Here is a 17975-nt window from a genome sequence, read left to right as displayed (position 1 = left end):
TCCTCAGTGATGGAAATGTTTAAGTCTGTACTGTGGGCCTTGGTGGCTGCACACCTCTACAAATTTACTAAAAATCATTTAATTGTACACTTACTACAAGAAAAATAGAAAGGGAGAGTAGGAATCAGTGCTGATCTTCAGAGATAATAGGAAATAGAAATACTTACCGTAACTGAAGCTGAGCCTCCACTAAAAAGCACAAGAACTTCTGTCCACACAGGTCAGTTGTTATAAATACCTTGGTGGCATGAGCGTTTTTCTCTCTAAAGTAGAGACATTAATAAACTGTCACTATTAGTTCAAAGATCTACTTCAGTAAATTAATCTTTGGAAACTTTTACAAAAAAGTAGACTACTTCCTGGATCAAGCAATAACCATGACACAAAAACTCCATGTGGATGTGGATGTGTTCAACCATCACTTCTAAAACTGCTCTACTTTCAGACTCCCTCTTTCTCCACCATTTCCTTTCTCTATAGGTGCAAAGCTCTCTTTACTTGAGTACAGCCCTACTCAAGTACCCTCATGTTAGAAGGCAAACTGTGACCTAAAAGGGATGATCTAAGTAGAGGCCTAGGAAGGTGGTAGAACTTGAAAGCACTTGTCACAAAACATGAGGACTGGGGTGTGAATTTCCAGAACCCAACTACATGGCAGTCCTAGTATAAACCCAGCACTCAGAAAGCAGAGACAAGGGGTCCCAGGAAACAGGATAGCAAGGAGGACTAGTCACCAGTGAGCTCTGGACTCAATTGAGACCTTGCTTCAGTGAATAAGGTATGGAAGATAGAAGAACCAAGGAAGACTCCTAATGTCAAGTCCAGACCTTCACATGTATATTTCAGGTAACTGTACACATAAACACACACACACACACACACACACACACACACCACGAGGGGGGAAAAACAAGGGGGAGGAGTTCTTTGGTCAGAAGTAAAAGTGTTGTGTGGCTAGGTAAAAAAAACCCACTCTTATCTTTTAGTTAAAGCAACAAATTTGGATGAAATTCACAAGACTACTTCTCATTACATAGTTCAGCGAAGGCAAACATCCCTAGGCAGCTAGCTACTGAAAACCTTCAATAAACCGATTCTCGCTTCCTCACCTCCTATTTACCTTTTGTTCCACGCTTCCCTACCATCCCTCAAGCCTAAGGGGAGTGACCATTGTGGATACACCTTCCTCTGAGGTAACAGTCAGGGCCAAACAGCACCTGGAAATACTAACACTACTCTCTTCTCGAAATGTCTGCTCCTCCACCTGACTTCCTCTCTCTCTGTAGCAGCTCTCATCACCCACCTCCCAAACCCTGAGTCCCCAGCCTTCTACACCACTCAGTTTTAACATGTTAGGAGGTGACAGACTAATGTGGACATTGAATGAATGTTCAAAACACCTGCCCAGGAAAAGGCCTACACACTACACATACCCACCACCATTTAACAATTCCAGAATTAACAGAATCCCTGTGAATTTATCCACAGGCCCTCCAGGGACCCCAGGAGCCTGATACTCACACTCTTTAAACCCTAGTCCACCCCTCTTGCCTCAGTCACACCTGCAACTTGTTCTGCTGTTTCTGTTTACTATGCACACATAAGCAGACCTGAAAAGCAATCACTCAAGCCTCTTCATTCTCAGCCTGTCAAAGCAAAGTAGGAGTCTTTGGATCAGAGCTGCCTGCTGTGCCCATCTTCCCCAAGGCCTACCTGCAGAACAGCAAGCACTCCAGTATCACTATCTTTAGCTCTATGTGCGACAATCACTAAACGGCCATGTTAATTAGCACACACACTGGCATGTGGCTGGATTAATTAACAAATTATCAATGAGATTATAAAAAGATTAGGGTCATTTATTTCTCAAAAAGCAGAGCTAACACCTGACACAAAGACACCATTCTCTCAAACCCGCAGCTACATTTGCCGTTTAATGAGATAGGCCCCCACAGGCTCAAACTTACATGCTTAACCCCCAGCTGATAAGCTGTCAGGGGAGAATTAGGAGGTGGGCCTTGTGGAAGGAGGTGTGTCACTGGGGTGAGCTTTAAGGTTTCAAAAGCCCACTCCAGACCCAGTGTCTCACTCTTGCTCTGCCTGATACCTGTGGATCAAGATGTACAGCTCTCAGCTTCTGTTCCAACGACATGCCTGTCTGCTTCCAATCAACATGATGATGGATTACCATCTGAAACTATGAGCACGGCCCCGAGGTAAATTCTCTTCTTTATAAGTGCTGCCTTAGTCTTGGTGTCTTTTCACAGCAACAGAACCCTGATTACGATTACAGAACTAGGGATTCTGTCCTAAAACTTCAAACACCTCAATTCTCAAAGATTACTATATTAAAGAAATATTCAATGGAAAAGCATTTTTATGATCACTTTAGTATCAATAATTTCTTCTAAAATGAAGGTAGTATAAATATGTATCTCTATATAGTTTATGTGTTGATACCATAACTAATGTCAAAGGACATATTAAAACATTTCACACATATTTGGCAAATACTCTACCACTTAGTTATACCACCAGGCATAACATCAAACATTTTCCAAAATGTTAGCAATATCTTTCTTTGAATATAAAATTATATCCACCAAACCTTGTATTAGGAAGTGTTTCAGTCCACAAGTGGTCAATGCACAGCTCAGGAATAATAGGCTCCGTTTCTGGTGCCAAAAATGAGTCATTAAAACTGCCACCTGGAGAATGAGAAACGCTGTGTCTCTTTGGCGACTGATTATGGCTTGAAAGGTTGAATCTTTGCACCCCTGAGAAAGAGTGCACCCCTAAGGCAGGGGAATGAGCACGGCTGCAAAATAACCAGAGAGAGGGCATCACCAGGAGCAACTTGGATTCCTAACACGTGCCAATAATTCGTCTTAAATCCTACACATGAGAAACACTCATGGTACAATCCTAGTTACATAGACACTTTCAGAAATGAACAACTACTTAAAAGATCTGTCCTGATGTGCTTTATGAGAGTCTAAATCTTTATTTACAACTCATGTTTAAATGTACTCAAGACAGGCATAGAGGATCACGCCTTTAATCCCAGCACTTAGGGGGCAGACAGGCAGATCTCTGTGAGTTTGAGGCCAGCCTGATCTACATACTTAGTTCAAGGACAGCCAAGGCTACACAGAGAGACTCTGTCTTTAAAAAAAAAAAAAAAAAAAATTCACTTAGAACTGAAAACGAATCTATTTTCTCCTTCAAGAAATAAATAGCATACATTATTCAAAGTATGCCACAGTACTTTCAGACGTGTACAAACTAGTCAGACCAGACAGTGGTAGCACAGGCCTTGGTTCCCAGCATTTGGGAGGCAGAGTTCAAGGCTGATCTCTTAGAGTTCAAGGCCAGGCAGAGTAAGTTCCAGGCACAAAGAAACCCTGTCTTAAAAACCAAAATAAATAAATAAGGTTTAAAAAAAAAACTAGCAAAGTATTTGTAGAATTAAATGTCATCTAAGTGCTGCCCCATCATGGGAGAAACAATGCAATTTTATAGCATTCCATCATAAGCAGCTTCTAAACACAACTCAAACACAAACTACTGGGGCATCGTAGATGCGGAAGTCGTAAAAAGACCATAATTGGGTTTATGCCTAGTCCCCCTAAAAACTAGTCATCAGCAGAAGCCATAAATTCTTCAAAACATAAGAGAACTAAAACAGCAGGTATCCAGTGCTTGGAATATTTGTTTAGAACAAGGAAAGGCCCACCTGAGAGCCGCCATGTTGGAGATGGAAGGCGAGCGGGAGTGCAGGCTCGGAGACGAGGTGGAGCGACTCTGGCTGTGAATGGAGGAGTAATTCTGGAAAGGGGAAGGCACGGGGGATTCGCCTTTGGAGAGGCTTCGGAGATGTGCTGTGAGGGAGCTGCTAGTGGCTGTATTCCCTGCATGCTCAGGGAACTTTAAAACAGCATTCTCCTCCTTAAGTCAAAGTGAATGGGAAAAATGAACAATTAGAATACAGAGTGAATGGAAACTCAATTGACCTCAAAATGTACACGTGCTCGGGATTCACTCTCCCTCACAGAGGAAGCAGCGTCAGCCACGCTCACCTCTGGCTTTACTCTCCGCAGAGTCCACACGGAATGCACATTCTGAACAGCATCATAGGTCATTACAATGGAGGGGTCGATGCTGAGGAACACAATCTTCACTGCAGGATCTACAACATACTGCACCCGTGATGAGCCAAAAAGACCTGAAAATCAAAATGGAAATGACCAGGTAAAGAACAGTAGCTTTACCTTTTTAAAAGAATTCTTTATGAAGAAAGTTCTCATTGTTCCTAAAAGGAAAGGGAACCAAGCCAATTAAAGCACAAAACCCATTCGATGTTACATACTGACAATGGATTTTAAATTTCCCGAGTGTCAAAATGCACTAAACCTGACACAATGACTAGCTGGTCTTGGACACACATATAACTCAAAAGTTGAAGATTCGTCCTGACTCATCATTAAACTCATCAGCCAGAGGCAAAGGGTCCAGGACTCCTTCAACAATCAACCTCTTATTCATCTTTTTTTGGGAGGGCAGGGGAGTTGTTTGTTTGAGACAGGGTTTCATTATGAGGCTCTGGCTGTCCTGCCTGAAACTAGGTACACCAGGCTGGCCTCAAACTCACAGAGATCCACCTGCCTCGGCTTCCCAAGTGCTGGGATTAACGGCCCACACCACCACGTCCAACCAATCATCAATTTCTTTCAAGATTACAATCATTAGAAAAGTCCGATTGGCTGGCTGGCTGACTGGCTCTATTCTGCCCTCCAATAATTAACCCAGAAGGGGTGAATGATGTGTTTTACTTATTAAAAATGAAAAGTTTTTCCTGCTGAGTTCAGTTATTTTTCTATAGCACTACAGACCACTTTCCATATCCTTAACAATTTCCTTCTCAGTTAAAATACTGGGAAATGGAAAAAACAGGATTATTCTGCAGAAATAGAAATTAGTTTATAAAGAAATAATAAAACTAGCCAGGCATGGTGACATACACCTTTAATCCCAGCATTTGGGAGGCAGTGGCACACAGATCTCTGTGAATCTGAGGCTACCCGGATCTACACAAAGAGTTCCAGCACAGACAGGTCTACACAGTGGGATCCTGTCTCAAAAAAAAAAAAAAAAAAGGAAGGAAGGAAGGAAGGAAGGAAGGAAGGAAGGAAGACAAATAAATAAAAGAAATAATAAAACTATTTCAGACTGCCACCATTCCACTAAAATTAGAGGGCTTTTGTTTTTAGGAGGAGGAGGAATGGGGCTGGAGATGGCTCAGCCATCAAGAATGCTTGCTGCTCTTGCAGAAGACCCAAGTTCATTTTCTAATACCCATGTCAGGCAGCTCACCACCACCTATAACTCCAGCTCCAAGGATTCAATTCAATCTTCTGGTCTCTGTGGGTATCTGAACACACGTGCACAAACCCACACATGGATATACACATACACATAATTAAAATTAACAATAATAAAATCTTTTAAGAGCGAGAAATAGACAATAGCTTCACTGTGTTGCCCATGCTGCCCCCAAAGTGCTAGTCTCAAGCAATCTTCCTGCCTCAGCCTCAGAAGTTGCTGGGATTATAGGTACTTATCACCACCACCCATTTCTATCAAATCAGAATCCTGCTGTGTTTAGTTTTACATATTATTCATAACATCCTACATGATCAACAATCTTTTTTGTCATTTGCTACAACCTTTAAAAAGACAGCTGGTATGTTTTACAGAAACAGGACGGAGGTTTGATTTAGTCACGGCTATCCCACTCATGATGCAGGAGATAAAACCTCAGCGGCATATGGAATGCACCAGTAAAATGACCAAAGACTACAAATGTCCTCCCAGTCCTCCACCTTTACTATTTGTAGGTGTCGATTCATGCTTGGTAAAGCCTAAATTTAAAGTCAAGCATAAAGGAATACTTTAGATACATTCAAAGTGAGGATCGTCAGTAAACTTGAACAAAACAAGTGAAACACTAAAATGTGCCCAGTAATCAGGACCTATGTTTTTATTCTCAAAAAAAAAAAACAAAAAACTTTAGTTCATCCAAGTATCATTCGTTTTCTTAATTTTAAAGGACAGTTACCTAAGGCAAGTTAACAAACATCAGTGTCCCTCACTGACTTACGTCTTTAGTTTTACTGAGACAACTGTTGTTTTCGCTTTCAATGAATTGCTTTCATAATAAAAGTTACTTTTATAACACGGTTAAATTATCTTCTGATAAAACAAGTCACTCTTTAAATAAAATTCATTTTTATTTTTCTCCCTCCCTTGATATTAAAACAGAGCGTATATAAAAGAGTACGAAAGTATACTTACTTCCAGATTTACAAACAAGTGGAGTTATTTCATCCAGTGGGTGCAGCATGCTGAACATAGTAGGCAAAGGTTCTCTAGCAATAAACAAAGCACAAACAGTCATCAACCCTGGTGCTGAACAAGCAACTAGAAATCTACTGTTACCACTTGAACGTGAGGGCCCTCATAGGCTCATGTTTGAACACATGGTCCCCAACTTATAGCACTGCTATGGGAGACTACTGGAGCCTTTGGGAAAATAGGGTCTGAAAGTTAATGCCCAGCCCTGTTTCCAATCCCTCATTTCACTTCCTGATAAGCCAAGATCCACAGAGCTTCTGCTGCACAGCCCTTCAACCACAAACTGTGCCCTGCCTTCCCCAAAGGAAGGGCTGGAACCGTGAGCAAAATAAATTCTTCTTCCCACAAGGGCTTGTCAAGCACCCTGTTGCAGCTATCTCAAAATGGAACCTTCTAAATTCTTCAAATACCATCTATCATAGCATCCTGTTTTAGATATATCTACACATAAATAACTCTATACGTTCACACATAGAAAGAAATGACTGTTAGGGGGAAATCTACAAATAGCAGCCATCACATGACAGAACCCAAAGAATAACACAGGCTTAGGACAGTCATTCACTTATCCCCCTTAGGGGTAGTGTGACTATAGTAGTTAAAAAATTTAATTTCCTACCTTGTTCATAAAGGGTACATTTTTAAATAGAAGAAAAAAGTACTTCAAGTAATGACATGCAATTTTCAGGAAGGTGGAGGGCAAGTGCTGGCTTTCTATCAAAGCAGAGATTCAAGTCTGCGAACAGCTGACGCAGGCACACCCTGTTTGTTCTGTACACTCCTCCTCTCACTAAGTTCACAGTATACAGGGAGGCAAGTAGTGCACCATCAGCAGGTATCCACCATGACTGAGCACTTAACAGACACTGGGCCGTCTCTGAGAGTCTGCACAGATGCCAAAAGGTAAAGAGTACCACTGCTGGAACAAATAAGGAGAGTGGCAATATGTCCACAGTGGTACAGTGGAGACATGGAAGAGCTAGTACCCGAACCCCGTCACTACACCATGGTTTAAGGTTAGTACGAAGATCACAGGGCAATGAAGTGTTGTATGGTAGTCACAGCTGAGCTCAAACTGGCATGAAAATGTTTTAATTCTTATGCTATGAGTATGGACATCATCAGCACCCAAACATTTAGGTTAACAAGTTTACTTTAGAATCAACACTAAAAAGCCCAAGAAGTAACATTCTGAAGAGAATAAATTGAATACCTAGGTAGACTTGGAGGCACCTCATGTGAAGAACTGCTTCGTTCAAACAGCAAACCATATTTAGTGGCCCAAACATTTGCCACCTATCAACATGAGGACGTGGGAACAGAAGTAAAAGAACAAGTTTAAGAAAAGGTTTCAGTAAACATGACTGAACATTTAATTTTCATGGAATTTACTGAGAGCTTTCGAAGTAACATGATCACAAACTACAGTACTTCAAAATCTATGATTTTTAACAAGCAACTCTAAAACAAAAATCAAACCCACAGAAGAGGTGCTCAGTGTGAAATTTTATTGAATTTATTTATGTGAAATTTATTTTTGAGAACGTAATAAAACTTTAATATCACTGATGTCATTATTAAATGTGTTGCAATAAAAAAGGCCAATATTATTCATATACCTACTATAATAAAGCCAAAATGGTTTCTTAAATATCATTAAACTGACGAACATCTCAAACTATAATTTGCTTCACTAAAACACTATTGCTGTGAAAAGGACAGATACACAGTGAACTGAAAATACTAAGTACAAACTAACACCCTCAACACATAGAGATCTTTGTAAAACCCTGCTACACATGATTGATCTCTGACATCACGTAAAAGGTTTTGCTGCTGTTGTTGATTTTTTTGATTTTTCAAGACAGGGTTTCTCTGTGTAACAGTCCTGGCTGTACTGGAACTCACTCTGGAGCCCAGGCTGACCTCGAACTCACAGAGATCCACCTGCTTCTGTCTCCCAAGTGTTGGGATTAAAGGCATGTGCCACCACTGCCCAGCTTCTTTTTTTTTTAAAAAAAAAAAAAAAGAGGTGGGGTTTTTTTAATTTATGTGCCTTGGTGTTTTTGCCTGCATGTATATGTGAGGGTGTCAGATTTTGGAGTTACAGACAGTTGTGAACTGCCACATGAGTACTAGGAATTGAACCCAGGTCCTCTGAATGAGCAGCTGATGCTCTTAACCCCTGAGCCATCTCTCCAGCCTACCCCCTTTTTTTGAATACACTGAAAAACTTTAAACACTCAAGTTTACCTGAAATGGTAAGGAAGCTATATAATCCTTCCCGTCTACGCTGTGCATGTTCATACACGAGCTCTGTAATATACATATGCATTTCTCTACTTCATGGCTCTCTGAAAGCGTACAAGATTTATGGGTTATTTTCCTGCTAAACAGTTCAATCCAAACAGCAAAAGTTCATTAATGCATAATGCAAAACTTTTAATTGAAATCACTATGACTAAGAGTTGCTTATAAATATATCACACAGTGAGATAAATATTTGGAAATATGGGAAATAAGGTTTCATAAAGACACTTACTGTGGACCTTTTCAGACTTATCCTGTGATGTAATGAAGTCACACCACAATGCCTAAAACAGAAAGAATATGCTTGTCTAAGAAAATTACATCTAAATAATCATCTACCAGCTAATAACATCAGTAACAATGGTATTTACATAATACATTTCCTCAGCTCAATATAGATGTAATTTTATACATGCATGCACTCATACAGTCATACTTACATACTATGGAAACAAACAAGAGTAACAAAAAAATAAGATTAGAATACCTAATGCCACATATTCTAAGATGACTTACGATAATTAAATCTTAAGAGAAAGGAAAATAAAACAGTAAGACTCAGTTGACACAAGTCTTGCAATTAAAGCTCAAACATCAGCTCAGCCTTTGTAAACCCTGCATCCTATAATAGCAAGAACTGAGAGTTTAAAAGTGACTTAGTACTCTATGCTCATATTTTAAAAATGCTTAGCAAACATCTCTATTAATTCACTAAATTGAACACTTAAAAATGGTTTAAAACATAAAAACATAAAACATATAGTCTGCCACAATACTAAAATAATAATAAAATGCTACTAAATAATTTTAATTTAAAAAAATTTAAATTAAATGCTACTAAATAAATCTAATTTAATAAAGATGTTCTCTTTCTGTTTGTTTGCTTCTGAGAAAGGGTCTCACTATGTAGCCCTACTTAGCCTGAAACTCACTATGTAGACCACGTTGGTCTGCCTCTCAAGTACTAAAATTAAAAATAATACTCTAATATCATTAACAGTAAATCCTTCTTTTAACTTTTCCAACTCCCCAACCCGCCCCCCCCAAAAAGGGAAAAAAAATCTTTTACCTAGTTTCTTGAAAAGTTCCTTCAAAAAGTTTTAAAAATATTGCATTTGGCCTAGCACTGGCAGCCCCGACCTGTAAACACAGCACTAGAGAGGCAGAGGAAGGGGGATTGCTCATTTGAGCATAGTCTGAGCTCTACACTATAAAGCCCTGTTCAAGAAAGAAAGGAATCTGAGGAAGTCACTTTAGTGCCTACCGTTCAGGGCTCTTCCTCCCTGATTCACTTTTTTAAAGAGACCAGAATGTAAACATTTCCAAATCTGGATTCATCTAGTTACTAATTTCCTATTTTTTCTTTTAAACTTTTTATTATGGAAATTTTCAAATACATACACAAAGTACACAAAATGTATCCCCATTCCCATCCACCAACTTTCATAATTATCAGTCATCAGCCATTCTTTTTTATTTTTATTTTTTGAAACAAGGTTTCTCTACAGAGCCCTGGCTGTCCTGGAAATTACTATGTAGCCCAGGCTGGTCTCAAATTCACAGAGATCTGCCAGCCTCTTCCTCCTGAGTGCTGTGATTAGGGATGTACACCACCACACCCAACCTTTGTTCTTTTTCATTAGTAGTACATTTATTATTGATTTTGTGTGCACCACAGCACACCTGTAGCAGTCACAGGACAACTTGCAAGAGCCAGTGCTCTCTTTCTACCATGTGGGTCCTGTGGATTCAACTCAGATTGTTGGGCTTAGCAAAAGGTGCCTTTATCAGCCTAGCAATCTTTCTGGCCACAGCTACCGCCAAGTAACCGCCAACCTATTCTTCATCTCATGCTATTAGTAATTCTGCATCTCATATTACTTTGTAATTTCATTCCCCTAGGCCTCAAGAACAAACTGGAAGCTAGTTCTAAACAAACACACATTAAATATTTCTCAAAAGAAAATATAGCAGACATATTTTTTTCTGTATTACAGCTAGCTGGAAGTACATACCCTTTACCTTACTGTAAGTTGTCCTGAACTCAGTCACTTGGCTGAGCCAGACACCAAAAACAACCTCAAAGAAAAGTTATATTTGTTTACTTACATTTAGCAAGTAAAACCTTACTAACATGGTATTATCCTTTTCTGCAATGGTGTTAATAACCACTATAACCTTGCCTGAACTGATTAGCACACTAGAAAGCTACAAATTGATTTCTACTTCCACCATTTATTTTACATTCATGGGTTGGTAATCTTCAAAAAGTTAAAAGATAAATTGCCTATCTTCCTAAAATAGTTAAGTGCTTAATTTCTTCTATTAATTGTTAGAAACTGGTTCTAACGACCACTACAATAGTAGCAGATTAGGCTGAATTTCCTTTCACTATAAATCCAGTAACTTTAATGTACTCAACATCTGCAAATGACTTATAAAATCATGTACTTTAAAGTATTTTCTATGGCTTTTTTCTTTTTCTTTTTTTTTTTTTTTTTTTTTTTCGGTTTTTCGAGACAGGGTTTCTCTGTGTAGTTTTGGTGCCTGTCCTGGAACTAGCTGTGTAGTCTGTAGACCAGGCTAGCCTCAAACTCACAGAGATCCGCCTGCCTCTGCTTCCTGAGTGCTGGGATTAAAGGTGTGCGCCACCACCGCCCAGCTTAAGGTCACATAACTTTTGGCTGGCAATAACAGACCTCGAGGTCCACATCTACTCTTAACATACTTTACCTCAGTGCTGTGTGTGTGTAAAGTGTTTGCCTAGCATATGGAAGGCCCTAAATTCAATCCTCAGTATTACAAAAACAATAGCAATATAAATAAAGATTGAGCCAAGTGTGGTGTGCACACCTATCATCCCAGCACTCAGGAGGCTGGGCAGGAGGATCTCAAGTGCCAGGGCAGCCTGGGCTACAGAGATGCAGTCATGATGGATAAAGGGAGAATCTCACTCTCCTGCCAGTTTCTTCACTTCATGACATAATGGACACTGCTGTTGTCCTTAGTTACACACTTAAAACACAAGCTTTCTTCTAAAACACTTATACTACAGTTAATCAACTGTACAGACTCAGCGAGCTCACCTGCTGGACAGTGCTATCCACTGTGAAAGCTTTGTACACGGCCAGCGCCTGGCTTTTACTCCCTTTGCTCCAGATAACCATGTTCCCAGCCACATAGAGCTCTTCATCGTAGTCGGCTGCATCTCCAATCTCACTCACACCTTTTCTTAACTGCCAGCTTTCCTAAAAATTAACACACAGGACATGCTCAAACACTTCCTCCTTTCTTTTCAACAGACTGCAGTCTATTGTCTATGGATTAAGACTCAACACTAAGTCCTAAAACCAGTGCGGTACATGGATGAGCAAAATGAGTGAATTAGCAAAGTGGTACATTGTATCAGGAGATTCTTGAGATTACTTAGAGGTGGGAGAAATGGTTCAGTGGTTAAGAGCACTGACTGCTCCTCCAGAGAACCCAGGTTTGATTCCCAGCACCTAACAAAGTGTCTTACTACTCTCTAACTCCAGTTCCAAGAGCTCTGATGCCCTCTTCTGGTCTCTGTGGGCACTGCACACATATGGTGCATAGACTCACAGGCAGGTAAAATACCCACAGACATAATTTTTAAAGTTGACTCAAAAATTCCCTGTGTTAAGTGTTTTCTTTTATATCTCTATGTTCCCTGTATTATTATGTCAAAAACACAGATAAGCAAAAAGTGTATCTTACATAAAGATCATAAAATAAAATCCATGCTTGAATGGAAACTGAAAGTATGTATTAAATATAACGTAGGGAATAGAAGAGACAGTGAGGCGCACATGTGGCTCGATGGGGGACTTGATGCAGTGTAGACGTCCCTGCTGCACAGCTTCTTCCCCTTGTCCCACCCACAACATGAATGGAAGACTGACAGTTTCTGCTTTGGAACTATGTATATTCCAAGAGCTTTGATTTCAAAGGCATAAAGATTAAGTAAGGCAGCAGAGGAGACCGTACATTGCCTACCAAGACCATGACCTTGGCTTGGCCCCCAGAACTACCAACACAAGGAAGAAGGAGAAGCTGGGGCACACACAGAAACTATTCTGTTTGGTGTTTTGGGGCTGCTGTTTTCTGACATACTTTTACAATTCATCTCCATAAGAACCACTACTTTGCCAACCACTGTGGCACACACCTCTAATGTCAATAGTCAGAAGACTGAGACAGAAGGAACAAAAGTTCAGGGTCAGTCTGAGCTACTTAGAGAAGCCTATCTAATTTAAAAAAAAAATACCACTGCTCTAATATTCTTATGTGAAGACATAAAAATGTGTTGCAGGTAGCATTTCTAATCTCTAACATTTAGTCATACGAAGTGAAAACAAACTTTAAAATGAGCCGTGACAGCGGTACTCAAGCCTCACTACAAGTTATGTAGTACGCCCAAGGAGCAGCACAGACTGAAATTACCGCACGTTAGCCTTTAAAGTCCAAGTGCCAACACACACTTATTTCTCACATGCATGTATGTAGCTTCAAATTACAAGTAGATTTATTCATGCTATGTTTCAAAAGTATGACGAGAATCGTTATAAAACCTTCTGTTTCTCATGGATTGTAACCTCCTGAAGAGATCCCACCAAGCCAGCTGCACCATCAGAAGACCATAACTCCGAGGCTGGCTGCAGCTGACGAAGTTGAAGGTTCAGAGCATTAGGGTGGTGCTTGCAGTGGTCGCGACCGAAAGGAACGAATTCCTGCAAATCCCCGGCTGCAATCATCGTTGCCCTTTCTTCAGAGAAGTTCGACATGGGTTCCAAATATCAACATTATTTCTGTGTGAATCCAAACACATGCTCGTCAGCCTTCTAGTCAAAACCAGTTCGTGACTACAAAGACCTGCACGGAGCTATGGCGGAAACATGCCAGAGCACCGCACAAACATTTCCATGCATCCAGAAGCAGGGCTGGCTAACCTCCTGACGGTCTGTGTGGCATTAGTATGTAAGGTGAGTGAGGGTATGGCATATCAGTTAAATTACAATCCCCAAACATGGCTCAAAGCAAGCATTTGATAGGAGTACTATAGCCAACTGTTAGTGTTTAAAATCACACTCAAGATTAGCAACCTCTAACTAAATATGACTTGAAGTTCTTATCTGAAGTCTTTACAGCATCGGTTTTTGGTTTTTTTCTTACAAAGACCTCCAAGTCTCTAGTTTCTATGCAGCCCTCTACAGTCACAAAGTCTTTTGTGCTGTGAATTAAATGCCATCCCTGAGATGATTACGTCTTTTTTCGCCTCCTAGAAATACAGCAGTATTGAGAAGAGCTCAATTTGAAGAACCATAAATGCCTTATAAAACCTCTAAAAAAAAATCCAAAACGTGGCTGGCTTTTCCAAATTCTACGCAACAAAGACATTAAAGAACTGGCAGGTTTATCCGACTTATTCTTGTGCAACCATGTAAATCACTCTCTTATAGCTTAAAACAAACCCATAGGATTATCAATTACAGCATCATTTTCAGAGTTCGATGTCGTTTAGCCCAAAAGCATCATACTCCATGCTCTCACAGTTCTCCCAAAATTATTAACCGTGTTATTCATTTCGAGCCACACAGCTGACATGCTATATAAAACTGTCATTACTGGTTACTAGAAACATGCAAACGGCGGAACCCAGAGTTGTGTCTATACAAAAAGAGGCTTTTTGAGTAAGCCACGTTGAGAGATAGCGGCCCGAGAATCCCGCGCAGGGCGCGTCGGGCGCACCCCGGAAAGCCTATCTGAGACTAGGGTCCCCCTCACCCCAGCACGCTCTCAGGGCCCGCCCCGGGCCGCTCAGCCCTCGGGCCACCGGTTGCAGTGCAGCCCCGACATCAAGTCGCAGCGATGCGCAAGCCAGCCCGGCCCGCACCTGAGTGACTCGGGACGCGTCAGGCGCTTGCGAGCCCCGGCTGCTGCCCGGAGGCGCAGGGGCCGCGGAGGCCCGAGAGCAGCGGCAGGTCGGTCAGGATGGCTCCTCGGCCGCCACAGCTTCTCATCCCTTGTCCCTCACTGACCCCGGAGGAAGAACGGGCCGCAGCGGGGAAAACGAAGACGGATGGGCAGGACTCAAATAGAAGAGTCCATCTTGGGTTTCCCGTCCTGCCTCGCGCGCGGGCAGGGAGCCACGGGGACGCGCGGCAGCGGGGCGGGCCTAGCGCCTGCGCAGCTCACGAAGGCGCAGGAGTGAGCGCCCACAGTCGCATGACGTCACCTCCTTGCTAGATCCGGACCTTCTAGCTCAATTGTGTTACGTTGGGTAATTTTTCTAGCTGGTTGTTTTCTCCTCATCTCAAAAAGAGATGTTTGCCTCCCGACTGAAGAACGGGAGCACAAGGGAGACCGCTGGTCTTCTCAGAAATGCTAGCAAAGAACAGGAAATCGCACACTCCCATCAAAAATGGGTTCTAATCCTGTAATTGATATTTCTGAGTTTAAAAAAATAAAGATAAAGATGGCGGATCTTCACAGTGCCTAAGAATAAAGTTCCAGTCCCAGTCCTCTTCTTTGCCCGGAAATGCATTTATCTGGAATTTGATGCCTTTGCATATTTGTCTGTTGCAACACACACCTTGATATTGTGGTTCATTCTCACTCCTTGGAATGTCATCTTCGGAGCTTGATTATACTTGATTTTTTTTATATAATTGAAGAAAAAGGATCAAGAGGTCAGAGGGTAAAGGAAGGAAAAGAATAAAATAAATAATTTACTGGGCATTTATTTGCATGATAAGTTGCTAACAAAAGGTGCAATTAGTGAACTGTAATTATTTTTATAGGCTTAATGTTTTCCAGTGTATGCATTACAACTCATTTATAAGGGTTAAGATCTGTATTTGAACTAGAATGCCAAATCGTGCCAGTTTCCCCCAAGTGGAGTTTTGATGGATATGAGATGTTCAACTTTAAGGCGAAATGGCCAAGACCAATTGGGCTAATTAGAATAGTGGCTCTAATTTGGACTAATTATATTAGTATAAGGCATATGTTTTCTACCCATGTAAACAAACTTGCCTTTCTGGGTCCTTGAACATTAGGGAATTTAACAGAAACAAATAATAATAGTAATAATAATAATAATAGCAGGTCATGTAGCACATGATTGTTTCCTAGCATCCATGTCTGGCACCTCACTATTGCGTCCATGGGCACCTGCATGCCTGAAATCCCAGCACTCAGGAAGTAAGGCAGAAGGTTCAAGAGCTCTTGGCCATCCTCAGCTACATAGAAAGTTCTAGCCCAGCTTGGCCTGTATAAGACCCTATCTCAAACACAATAACAACAGCAAATCCATTTAAGGAAAAACCGAAAACAAGGTGGAAACAAAGGATTTGGAGAATGACATCTTTGAGGAGACGAAGTTGACAATATTCTTGAACTGCCTATCTTGACTAGAAAGTTAATATAGTGAGGAACTGGAGCCTGACTTTGCAAGAAGTCCGAGAAGACACACAAATAAACCATAGCATAGATTTTAACTATTAATAACTCTGCAAGGGAAGAGAAATGGACAAATTTGGAGCCCTCAGATCAACAGATTTGAAGAGGTATTTCATGTTAAACTCGGGCTAACTACATGAGTGACTTGCAGGGGGAAAGGCAGACACAGATTCTGGAGCAGGTCAAGTTGGAAACTGAATACAAATAAAATAAAGGGGGTAGTAGGGTCTCCCTATACAGCTCAGGCTAGCCGCAAACTCAAAATCTTCCGGCCTCGGCCTCGATGTGCTGAGGTTACAGGCTATGCCACCATTCAGTCTTTATCTCCCTAAAGTAAATTTAAGCTAAATAACCAAAAAATTCTTTTATATCCAGAACATCCTTTTCCCAAGAAACTCTACATGCTTACTGTTCTCTTCCAGATGTTGTTCAGTATACAAAGGCACAACTTTCCATGGTCCTGTATCATTTCTAATAGGAGGGACTGATAGCTTTCTTTCTAGTAAACTTTTCAGCCTATCAGATGGGTTATCTTGCAGGGTGGGGCATCGATAAATCTACAGAATAAATTACCTTCATCCCACTCTCGCTTTCACTGTTTTTTATTTGCGCCATTTCACTATGCAACAACTGCAGAAAGCAACTGTGCTGGGAGGATCCCTTCTAGAATGCATGGAATTAGCCTGAGCTGTTTGCAAAACTCCCTGAATGGCCTTGAGCCCCAGTCAAGGGCGTGGAGCACGTTCATTTACTGTGTTTCTTTTTAATCAGAGGTATGAGGAGGATCAGGGAGCTCAGTACCAACTTGCTGGCATTGTTAATTGAAAATAGTGAGGAAAATGGTTTGCACCTAGACTCTATAAGCTGCTGTTGCCTTAGGAATATGCGTGTGCATCCAGTAAACAGAAAAATCCCAGGTGAGCCTCCATGTTGGGATCCCTGGGTTCAAAGTATGCCTTGCATCCACCAGAGATCCAAGATAAGATGCATCTGGTCACGTGTTTATAGAAGGCACCTCACCTCTCTGGGTCTCTTGCCCCAGATAGCCTTTGATTATGGTACACATTTTTTGTTACTACTATTGTCCATAGACAGGCAGAGATGCAAGTGTGGGTGGTATTATTCACCAAGGGAAAACCTGGATGCCGTTACTGAAGGACTATAGCATGAGTTCTGGGTAGATGATAGCCAGAGTGGTCCAGGCCTTACCTGGCACCAGACTCCGTCAGATGGAGACTCCCTGCTGGAGGAGTCATGCATTGTCTCAGCAACGCTTCCTACACGTTCGTTTATGCCTGAAATTAAGGAGGTAATGGTCCATAAGTTCCTGTAGGAAGCTATAGATCTTGGAATTGATGAGACGTTGAAGACTAAGGCATTTTTAAGACCTACTCAACAGTTAAACAACTATTCAATCCAGCTTATGCGCTGGCTAGTTTACATCAACTTGACACAAACTATAGTCTTCTGTGAGGAGGAAACCTTGAAGGAGAAAATACCTCCTTAAGTTCAGGCCATAGGCAAGTCTGTAGGGCATTTTCTTAATTAGTGATTGATGAGGGAGGGCCCAGCCCATTGTGAGTGATTCCATCCTTGGGCTGGAAGCCCTGGGTTTTATAAGGTAGTAGGCTGAGCAAGCCAGTAAGCAGTATTCCTCCATGGTATCTGCATCAGCTTCTGCATCCAGGTTCCTGCCCTGTTTGAGTTCCTGTCCTGACTTCCTTTGATGATGAACAATGATGTGGAATTATAAGCTAATTAAGCCCCTC

The 17975-nt window shown here is 41.2% G+C and overlaps 1 protein-coding gene across 2 annotated transcripts in view; it reads right to left on the bottom strand.

Annotated features, from left to right (window-relative positions):
- Window positions 1-14885, bottom strand: part of Anapc1 (anaphase promoting complex subunit 1) — a 77093-nt gene extending 62208 nt beyond the window's left edge. The window contains exons 1-11 of one of the 2 annotated variants that reach the window (XM_050133285.1): window positions 14784-14885; window positions 13317-13553; window positions 11811-11972; window positions 8957-9008; window positions 8668-8768; window positions 7628-7710; window positions 6355-6428; window positions 4080-4225; window positions 3737-3948; window positions 2609-2818; window positions 168-263 (exon numbers count right to left, since the gene is read on the bottom strand). In XM_050133285.1, coding sequence (XP_049989242.1) covers window positions 168-263; window positions 2609-2818; window positions 3737-3948; window positions 4080-4225; window positions 6355-6428; window positions 7628-7710; window positions 8668-8768; window positions 8957-9008; window positions 11811-11972; window positions 13317-13529 — 1349 coding nt within the window. In that variant the 5' untranslated portion in view covers window positions 13530-13553; window positions 14784-14885. Of the gene's footprint in view, window positions 1-167; window positions 264-2608; window positions 2819-3736; window positions 3949-4079; window positions 4226-6354; window positions 6429-7627; window positions 7711-8667; window positions 8769-8956; window positions 9009-11810; window positions 11973-13316; window positions 13554-14638 lie in introns of both variants that reach the window. The other variant, XM_050133277.1, reaches the window with a different exon arrangement.
- Window positions 14886-17975: the final 3090 nt, after the last annotated feature.

The sequence above is a fragment of the Alexandromys fortis genome, unplaced genomic scaffold (assembly GCF_014885135.2).
Source record: "Alexandromys fortis isolate MF-2015 unplaced genomic scaffold, M_Fortis_MF-2015_v1.1 scaffold_6, whole genome shotgun sequence".
Classification (NCBI taxonomy): Eukaryota; Metazoa; Chordata; class Mammalia; order Rodentia; family Cricetidae; genus Alexandromys; species Alexandromys fortis.
Note: the sequence above shows the minus strand (reverse complement) of the source record. Positions and strands in the feature narration are given on the sequence as shown.